General features: G+C 48.3%; 1 protein-coding gene and 1 long non-coding RNA gene across 2 annotated transcripts; one reads left to right on the top strand and one right to left on the bottom strand.

Moving 5' to 3' along the window:
- Positions 1 to 2,600: 2,600 nt before the first annotated feature.
- On the bottom strand, positions 2,601 to 9,139 carry TALDO1 (transaldolase 1). The gene is made up of 8 exons (XM_021549771.3): positions 8,894 to 9,139; positions 6,732 to 6,855; positions 6,225 to 6,332; positions 5,552 to 5,683; positions 4,954 to 5,129; positions 4,616 to 4,813; positions 3,365 to 3,510; positions 2,601 to 2,850 (listed from the first exon to the last, which is right to left on the bottom strand). The coding sequence occupies exons 1-8, from the start codon at positions 8,988 to 8,990 to the stop codon at positions 2,818 to 2,820; spliced, it is 1,014 nt and encodes a 337-aa protein (XP_021405446.2). The 5' UTR covers positions 8,991 to 9,139; the 3' UTR covers positions 2,601 to 2,817.
- LOC116183769 (uncharacterized) lies at positions 2,846 to 3,743 on the top strand. Its single transcript, XR_004148462.2, has 2 exons — positions 2,846 to 2,934; positions 3,320 to 3,743. It is a non-coding gene; the product is annotated as an uncharacterized LOC116183769 (long non-coding RNA).
- Positions 9,140 to 10,061: the final 922 nt, after the last annotated feature.

Here is a 10,061-nt window from a genome sequence, read left to right as displayed (position 1 = left end):
GGAAACTGCTTAACTCTGGGAAACAGAGCCCCAAGAGCTGCCAGTGGGTGTATGTATGATCTCAGTTTTCATGTTCTTGAGGATCCTGACAAGATGTTTGAGCTCTGGCCCTGTCTGCAGCTGGTGGTTGTTGGTCATACCAGCATTCAATTTGTGTATTAACATACTTAATTAAGATTATTATCTTGGAGCTTCCACAGGATAATTTTATTTTTAAAAATTATTTTAAAATGGAACCTGCTCCTTTATTCATCTTGTGTGCATTCAAACAAGGGCCAGAAAAGATGGAAGTGGCTCTTTGGTCTTGATTTGTTTTAAAATTTTTAATGGAACTGTCTGGGTTTGGTGCCATCCATACTGGCCTGTGATGGCTGTATTGGATAGACATGATCAACAAATATAAGGACTAATATTAAATTAAATTCCATGTTGGGAAGATGAATATAAATGGATGTATTTATTGTGTCTGCTTTCCTGTACCCCGTTTCAAGAATGGAGGAGGTTCTGGGAGCAGCAGTGTCTCTCCCTTAGCACAGTGTGCAATGGGATGCAAGGCATGGCTGGAGGAGGAAGGAAAAGCTTTTCCAACCCCCCTCCAAGCTTTGTATGTTTGCACAGAGCTGGATGTTGGAATTAAGAGAACAGCCACCACAAGGAAAGGCTGAGAAAGGTGCTGTCTTTTTTAAATCAATTCTTTAAAGTTTATCTATTGATTCTTCGGGATTTCTCCAAACATACATGTTGTATCTACCCCTAATTCCTGAGTCCTGTCCTTGTGACTGTGAGAGCCATAGACCTTCCTGGGAGACAAGAGACGTCTCCTGATTTCTTAATCTGAGGAGGTATGGAGATCTGGGAAATCCCAGAAGGAGTTTGTAAGCAGGACACAGGCAGAGCCCTTAGAGAGATCCCTCCATCTGCTGAACAAAGGGGAAGTTGAGGAAGAGTTAAAGAGTGACTGACTAAAGAGCTGTACAAGCTGAAGGTTTATGTGGTGCTTGGTTTTATTTTTCTCCATTTCAGAAAGGATGTGGACTTTGCGGCTTAGCCACGGATGTCAGGCACCTCACATCTGTGCTGCAGAGAAACAACCCCAGTGCTGAGGAGGAAACACCAGCTGCCACCACAGGAAGGAAGGGATCCCGTGACTGACCTCGTGACCCCTCTTGTCCCCTCAGCTCCTGAGAGACACCTGGCTGTAAGTGGAGTAACTGTTACCCAGGCACCTTTTCCTACTTCTTTATCCCTTTTCACTGCAGTACTTCATTCTCTCTTGAGCACCTTCTGCAATGCTTCAGTTTCATTTCAGCTCCACGGTGTCACTGGCCCAGTTGTGTCTCACCTATGTGAGGGACAAATTCCATACATGTGAAGGTTCTTGCCTCACTCAGGGGGAAAAAGGGGCATTTATTCCAGAGGCTCCAAGCCTCTGACCAGCCACTTGGATAGCACCAAGTCCCCAGTTTCTGTGTGCCCAAATCCCTACCCTGCCCTGGTGGGTGCACTGTATGGTGTTAGAGCAACCTGCTCATGCTTCATGTTGAAAGGTCCCCTTCCAACCCAAACCATTCCAAGAACTTCTATTGGAATTCTCAGTTTAGTAAGTGAAAAATACAAAATAGGTTAAATTGAGAAGAGATGTGCAGTGGAGGGTCCGATGGTTGTAAGGAGGGGCAGGCTCAAGTTTTTAGTGCTGGCTTGACTTTGACAGGAAAAAAGGTCACCTCCCTTTGGGCAGCCTGCTTTCTGCCTGGTCTGCTTCCCCCCTCGCCAACAGCTGTAGGACAAAGGGTCTGGATGAGTCCCCTGGGGCTTTCACCTCCCTCTGGCAGACTGGCACTGTTCCCAGGGCAGGCTGGGAGGGCAGCAGCTGTCTGTGTCTGACTGTCCCTTTGGCTGGAACAGCAGCTCCCAGGCTGTTCTGGATGTGCTGACAGCAGAGCTGCTGTGTCACACTGCAGGGAGAATCAGTGGCTCCCATCAGCGCTGGAGCCACACTGCTGCCTTTTCTCCCTTTAAGCTCAGGCAGCTTTGTCAGGAAACAGCAAATTGCATCCACATATAAGCAGGGATCTCTTAAAACCATGGAATGAATCACTGAGGTTGGAAAGGACTGCTGAGACAATCAAGTCCAGTCATTCCCCCAGCACTGCCAAGGCCACCGCTATCCCTGTCCCCAGGTGTCACATCCATGAGCCTTTGAAATCTCTCCAGGGATGGGGACTCAGCCCTGGGCAGCTGTGCCAGCTTGGACAGATTTCAGTGAAGAAATGTTCCCTAATATCCAAGCTAAACCTTCCCTGGCACAACTTGATGCCATTTCCTTCTTGTCTTATCACTTGTTCTTGTCTCCTCTTTATAGAACAGGATCTATATAAACAAGTAAGATACACATACATATTTTGACATATATCTCACAGGAGTATTTGTGGGTTTTGTACCAAGAGTGGCTTGTGAAATCTGTGCCTGCTCTTCAAAACAACCTGAAATTAAAAACTTTTCTTCTATATGTTAGGACTAGAAACTTAATTGGGAATTTGAAAATTAAAATCCTATCAGGTGTCTCCTGCAGCAATGAATTGACCATGTTATAAGGCAAGTCGGTTTTAATCTGCATTTATTGACAAAAGTGCCACCAAAAGTTGAAATTCCATTTGTCCCTTTGCAAATTGATAAAAAAAAAAGCATGATACAGAAACCTATCCATACACAGCATGATACTTGTACAGGTAAGACATTTGTACATCCACTGAACCTCAGGTGATCCACCTCAGCTTGGAGCACTCAGGGAAATGCTGATTATTATTTTTTCTTTTTTTATTTTCCATTTTCAGTGCTGAACATTCGCTCCTAGAAAAAGAATAAACAAAACACAGCTAAGTAAGAGTTTGGGAATGCTGCAAGGAGCTGCCAGTCACCAAGTGCCTAGATCAGGTATACTGAGTATTTCTTTCCCAAAAAACAGTTTGATGAAACCCTGTGAAAGCCTTTCCACAATCTAACATAAGACTTTGACAGCAGATCTGCTCTTTCTTAGTGCCTGCAAGTACAAACATAATTTATTTCCAGCTCACTACCTGCAGATTATTTGTGTCCTGTATGCTGCTGAGAGCTCAGAATCAGACTTAAAGGGACTTCTCATTTTGACAATTATCCTGATGAGTTGCCAGCCCTGCAGCCTCAAGCTGCAGGTATGGCCCACACCTGGCACCAATGCCAATTTCTTGTTGTGCAGTGAGGCTTACCAAGTTCACTGAATTTAGGTGGCTTGTCCTACTTAACCTGTCCAATGACCTGACCAGACTTGTTTAATCCTCAGCCACACCAGGCTGGCTGCAGCACACAGGAGGAGTGTGATACCCACCTTTAACATCCTCTCCAGCTTAACTGCATCTGCAGCAAATCTCCTGATCCCATCAGAGAGCTTTTCCACAGCCATTTGGTCTTCATTGTGGTGCCAGCGGAATGCCTTCTCATCCAGGTGGATCTTCTCAAGATCGCACGCCTGAGCTGTGCAGAAGTAGAAAAAAAAACAGACCAGGTGATCAGTTTCTTACCTTCTTAAAATTGTCTTGAGTTCTGACCATTTCTATGTGTTGGAAAAATTTTAAATACTTTCAGTATGACTTGCTGCAAGAGCATTTGCTTGCAGTCTGGGATGTGAGAGTAGAAGTGCTCCTGATATGGCTGGAGGAGAACAAAGAGGAAAAAGGTAGCCTAATAAATCAGTTTATCTTAAAACAGTGTTTGTGTGTGTCATTATCTTGTACCTGCTGCAGAATGGCACAGCAATTCCAGGCCTATTCTAAGGAATTGTGCAACTGCCCCACAGCACTGAGACATTCTCAGTAAATATTGTGAACAATCAGGGCTTTGATTATTTGGCAAGAACTAACAAAAGCTCACTTGATAGCAGGCTCCCAGGCCAGCAGCAGCCTGTGGGCAGCAACCCAGGGCTACAGCTGTACACAGAGCTGCTTTCTGAGATGTAAACCAGTATTCTAATGAGGCTGCAGGACAGGGATTACTTGAATTATCAGAGATTCTTTGAATTATTTGGGTGGAAAGGAACCTTAAAGCCCATTCAGTTCTGCTCCCTGGCCACAAGCAGGGACACCGTCCACCATCCCAGATTGCTCCAAGCCCTGTCCAACCTGGCCTTGAAGTAATGTAATGGGAACAAGGATTCCAAGCCATCGTGGCATAGTGTCACCAGATCAAATCACTCAGTCTTGTATATTATTAGTTTCCAGTTTCTGGAGGGAAAACACCTCTTGGCATGTCTAGAGATTAAGATGAAACCAAGTTTGCCATCTTTGCTACTGTTCAGTAAAATTTCATCCCTGAGCATGTGCAGATTAACTTTCCTCTTTGCCTGTCCAGGGGGAGAGGTGCAGAGTATGGAAGCACACTCCAAACCCACTGTAATCCAATTAGATCTCAGCATCAGCAGTTGTAGCACTGGTATTGTAAAGAGGCTACAATATTTCCTCTAGGAAATTGGATTTATCCCTAAAGCAGGATGGCGGCAAGTACCACAGCACTGACCAGAACCCCAGACTCTGAACACTGCAGAAGAAAGAAAGTTGGAACAAGCCCCCAGGAGCAGACTCACCCTCTTTGACACTGAGTGTGGGAGTTAACTTGACGTGCTCTTTGCTGAGCTCTGCCAGGAGCTTGGGTGAAATGGTGAGATAGTCACAGCCTGTGAGCGCTTTGATCTGGCCTGTGTTGCGAAACGAGGCGCCCATCACGATGGTTTTGTACCCAAACTTTTTGTAGTAGTTGTAGATCTTGGTGACACTCTTCACTCCTACATGTAGAAACCAGCAACTTTATTGTGATTATTTAGAACATGCTTAAACCCAGCATTTTGCCATAAGAGGATTTTTATGAGTAAACTGTTTGAATGAGCAGATGTTGTTTTCTCAGTAGTGTTAAATGTGTGCTCACCTGGATCCTCTGAAGGCTCATAGGTTTTCTTGTCTCCATTTGCAATGTACCAGTCCAGGATCCGTCCCACAAATGGAGAAATCAGAGTAACTCCAGCTTCAGCACAGGCAACAGCCTGAGCAAAGGAGAACAGCAAGGTCATGTTGCAGTGAATCCCATACTCGGCCTCCAGAACCCTGCAGACACAGGCTGGCTTAGAACAGCACTTTGCTCACCTATGGAATTCATATTCAGGAATGAGCTGCTAAGTACAAACTACTGAATTCCTTAATTTAGGAATGGGGTGCACTTAGTAAGCTTTAAAACCGTCAGCTAAGAGCAAATGTTTCATGCTGCCAAACTCTGCTTTATTAATGCTGTTCCTCTAGCCAAATGCAGCCAGCTTAGCAGGGTATTTCAGGAAATTGTGGCCCTTGTATGAAGAAACGTTGCCTATTTCAACAGCAAGCTGTGGCAGAGCACCTTCCGTGCTCATGACAGACTTCCTCATGCCGTGCTTTCAGCACTGCTGTTTATTCAAGTGCAGAATGCGATGTCAGTGCCTGTGGACAGGCAGGAGCATGCCATGAATCAGCACGCCAGGCACACACAGCCTTACCTGCCAGCCTGGATTCCCTCCCACGTTGAAGAGAGCTTGATGAGAATCCGATCTTTACCAACTCCTACTTCCTTGTAGAGGTCAATGAGGCGCCTTGCCCTTTGAATCATTCCTTCCTTATCAAAGGACAACCTTTAAAGCAAGAGTGGCACTGTTTAAAACTGATTTTTTTTTTTAATTCTCTCCCCCAAGGCCCCATGGAAAAACACTGTCCTGTTTTAACAGCATTTATATGCCAACAGCAGGTTTGTGTTCTCAGATCCCTCCTGGACTGTCAGCCCTTCAAAGGAAGTTTCTCATAATGAATTCAGAAGCTGAGCATTAACAAAAATTGGCACTGAGCAAGTTAACAGCCAAGTCCTGTGCAAGTCTTGAAAAAAACTGTTCAAACAGATCTCTTGCTAAATTGAGCCGCTATTATCACTTAGAAGAGAATTAGCAAAACTATGACTGGAAGTGTGAGGTTTCCCTTGCTTAAGCAGCAAAAGGAAGATCTTGAAAATCCAAGGTCAGTGCTTCTTGTTTTTGTTACAGAGTTCTAGTCAAACTTAGGGAAATCCATTATTAATAATGTAAGTCCCACTGGTCTTCTAGACAAAAAAAACTTTCTCCAACTCAGGTCACATTTTGTATTTACAAATATCCAGGATAACCCAGAGGGATAAGAGCCAACCTTGCATCTACTTCTGTGGATACACGGCCAGGTATCCTCTTCAGGATCTCAGCTCCAAATAATACAAAAAGTTTGTCAGAAGCATTTTTGATCTGCTCCTCTTCTGACCTGAAAACCACAAAGAGCAAAAGCATTTATGGAAGTAAAAAAAAGGTGAGTTTATACTTTGGTGCAGATTTGAAGATCAAATTTCACAGCCCATTTAACATTAAATTCCAGAGTTCAAATGAGCCACTTCTGTCCTGTCAGCAGGATTAGCCTTTGGACACTTTCCTGTAATGCTGTTGCTTTCCTGAGCAAGGAGGGCCAGGTGTGAGCTGGGAAATGAGAATGCACTTCTGAAAAACACATCTGGAATGGGCATAAGGAGTTTTCCTCAGTGTTGAGGCCTTCTGGGGCAGGAGGCAAACCCACAAGTACATGAGGGGGAAACCCCAGTAGGTTGCTTGTATATAAATAAGGCATTTTAAATACAGGTCTGCTGAGATGAAACCCCTCTTTACTTACCCACCAAGCTTCTTCCCATAGGCAACAGCATCATCCACAAGCTTCTGGTATGCTGGCATCTGAGCCGCAGCAAGGATCAGGGAGGGGTTTGTGGTGGCATCCAGGGGTTTGTACTCATCTATGGCTGAGGAAAGAAAACCAGCCTGTTTGAAACAGCCAGCCAGCCTGAGAAATCAGAAGGGTTTTGCTCAACCAGGTAAGAATGTAAACATTTGTTAATGACAGAGCACATCAGCACCGAATGGTGTTTAAACACTGCCTGAAGGCTGGTTTGTTCCAGAGTACAGAACAACCGGGCTGCAGTCACAATATACAGCAAACTTCAAAGTTTATAAACTACAGAAATTGCCCCAAAGTACAAACCTGTAGAAATGATGGATGGAGAGAAGTAGTACTAATTTCCAAACTTCATCCCAACCAGCATAGCTGAGCTCCAGGAATCAAAGAGGGGAATAAAGAACAGGGGACCTTCCCTTCAAGAAGTCGGAAATTCAGGCTTTTGTTTGTGTCCAACTGATGGGGTCAGGACAGGTGAATTCACCTGTGAGACTCCAGCGCCTTTTCTTACTGCTTTTTTAAACCTTTTCCAAATGGCTTCAGTTTGTCAGTATCTGTTCTTCTCATTTCCTTGTCCTACCAGGAAAACACTTGACCCTTGGTCTTACCCTAAGCCCTGGACTATGCCTGTTCCAGGTGATGCCAGGTTTTGCTCCAGCAGGCTGTGGCACACATTGTCTGGCTGTAATCGCAGCTTGGAACCAGAGCAAATGGGGCAGAGCCTCTGCAGGCTGCTCAGCAGTTTCAACAATACAATTAAAATGTAAAAAAGAAACCCCTCCAAAATCTGTACTACCAGCCCCTTCCCACAGGGATGAAACTCCAAGTGAGAGAGTGCAACTGTACTAAAATGAAGCCTTGTTTTTCCACAGATCCCTCCCAGGCAATGATCAGGATCCTGGAGAGAGGTCCACGCCATACAAACAGCTCCTTCAGACTTCAATGCAGTGGGTACTGCTTAAAGCAGAGCAGCACATCAATGAAACTCCGTTCTGTACTGACACCTTCTACAAACACCACTGGGAACCAGCAGCAGCAACAGCCACCTTCACCTCCACCAGTGTTTAACCTGCCAGGAGAGAGCCAGGTAAGGCTCTTGCCTTGTTAGGACTCTGAGAATAACCCCCAGCTGTTAAGAGCAGCCCAGAGAACATCTTGGGGATGTCCTGAGCAGGGCCAGGAGCTGGACTTGATGATCCCTATGGGATATTCTACAATCCTTATGCCTGCACACAAACATCCCCTTGGCCATCCTGGGGGTTTGTTTTTTTCCTGTGTCTGAGCTGCTGGCACCCCTGTGGTCTCTCCACCTTAAGTTCAGTACTCTTAAGACATCTGACAGTGGCTGTTTAGGATTGTTTACTGTTACACCAACAGGATTAGGCAAGCAGTGGAAGGATTACTGCAGGCCTGGGTGAGGGCAGGACAGGATTCAAGGGCTGCTCTACACAACTCGGAGACACCCAGGGAGGGAGGTCTTGGCTCCGATGGACTGAGCAGACTCCGTGTCTGTGCCGGGCCAGGTAGTGACAGCTTGGGAACAAGTGGCTTTTTAATCGAAGGCTACCTCCCTTTCTCACAAAGGAGTGTGCTGGCTCATTCTCAGGATATAAGGGAAACAAAAGCACTCTGGCATTATTTTTACATAATCCTCTAATGATTGGGTTGGAAGCGACCTTACAGATTGTCCAGTTCCACCCTTCGCCACAGGCAGCGACACCCTCCACTGGACCGGGTTGCCTTGAGTTTGGAAAAACCCCAAACAAGTCCCAGATCTGGACAGGTCTCGGGAAGAAAACCCGAATTCATCAGCACAGCAGAGCCTGGCTTGAGTCTGACAGCACGCAGAGCTGAACGTGGTGGTCAGGGCACACTGGGAGAAGATCACGGGAGGAAAAAGTCCCGCCTGGGCGGATCTGCCCCGGGATGGGGACCCAGGCGGCGCCGAGCGCCTTCCCCCCGCACCCCCCCCCACCCGGCCGCAGGGTGGTTCGCTCCCCCCGGCGCGCGCCCCTTCGGCCGGGCGCGCCCATTCTCCGTGAAGGGGGGCGGGAGAGGGGGCTAAGGAGAGATGCGGTGACAGGATCCCCTCGCGCCGCTCTCACCGTTGAAATCCCCGGTGTCGGCCACCACCGTGGTGTGGTGCTTGAGTTGGTCCAGCGCCGACTCCATCTTCTGCCGCTTCACGGGGGACACCGACATGTCCGCGGCTCCGGGGGCTCGAGCGCCTATGAGGGACGGTGCGTGCCCGGAGGGGACCGGCTGCGCGCGCACCCGCGGCCCGCGCGCTCCCGCGCCAATCCCAGACCGGCTGGGCGGCAGCGCCAATCAGGAGCGCGGGCGCGAGACGGCCGCGGCCGGGAGGAGCCGGGGCGGGGCGGCGGGAAGGAGAGCGGCTCTGATTGGCTGCTCTCGGGGCGGGGCGGGGGGAAGGAGAGCGGCTCTGATTGGCTGCTCCCGGGGCGGGGCGGTGGCAAGGAGAGCGGCTCTGATTGGCTGCTCCCGGGGCGGGGCGGGGGGAAGGAGAGCGGCTCTGATTGGCTGCTCCCGGTCGCCTTGGCGACCCTGACGCCGCCATTGTCCCCAGCAGAGCTTGTCCGGGGCTCTGCCGGCCCCGGGGACTCCCGGCCACGGGGTCTCCGGTCCTCAGAACCACCCGGGGGTCTTCCCCACGGCCGGCACGGCGACCGACCCGCCCCCAAACCGCCCGTCCCTCATGGCCGCCGGCGCCGCAAGATGGCGGCGGGCAGGCCGTGAGAGGAGGCGGCCGTGAAGGGAGGCTCGGAGGTTCGAAATGTCGGGCACAGCTCCAGCCGCTGAGAGAGCCCCCAGAGCAGCTGTTTTGGGCTCTTCGTTTGCCTAAACTCTATTTCGGCTGTAGAGGAGCTGATCTTGTTAGTGTTTCTGTTCACCTGAGACAGAGAGTGGCTGGCAGTGTCGGTGAATCTGTTGCTTGGCTGTGTCACGGGGTTATGCTGTTCCCTCTTTCTATATGGTTCCACTTGGGACAGCTGCCACAGAAGTTTCCCTTCCTGACAGGCAAGAATGCTTTTGTACAACCTTTTCATGTTTTGCCCAACCCAAAAAAGAATAATGCAAAGGTTTAAGTACTGTTTGAATTGAAACAGGTTCATAACTGCATCTGGCTTCTTTAACAAGGAATAGGAGAGCCTCCCTTGTGAGTCATGGAATCACAGATTCCTAGACTGGTTTGAGCTGGAAGGGACTTTAATGACCATCCAGTTCCACCCCCTGCCATGGGTGGAACATCTT

This window comes from Lonchura striata, chromosome 6 (genome assembly GCF_046129695.1).
Source record: "Lonchura striata isolate bLonStr1 chromosome 6, bLonStr1.mat, whole genome shotgun sequence".
NCBI classification, from domain to species: Eukaryota; Metazoa; Chordata; class Aves; order Passeriformes; family Estrildidae; genus Lonchura; species Lonchura striata.
The sequence above is the reverse complement of the archived record's forward strand: the minus strand, read 5'-3'. Positions and strand labels throughout refer to the sequence as shown.

Excerpts from the sequence above, each read along its gene's own strand:
- TALDO1 (XM_021549771.3), bottom strand. The coding sequence starts at position 8,990 with ATGTCGGTGTCCCCCGTGAAGCGGCAGAAGATGGAGTCGGCGCTGGAC. Across the intron at positions 5,130-5,551 it reads GAGGGAATCCAGGCTGGCAG|GGTTCTGGAGGCCGAGTATG; the intron begins GTAAGGCTGTGT and ends CTGTGTCTGCAG. Across the intron at positions 4,814-4,953 it reads TGAGCCTTCAGAGGATCCAG|GAGTGAAGAGTGTCACCAAG; the intron begins GTGAGCACACAT and ends TTCTACATGTAG.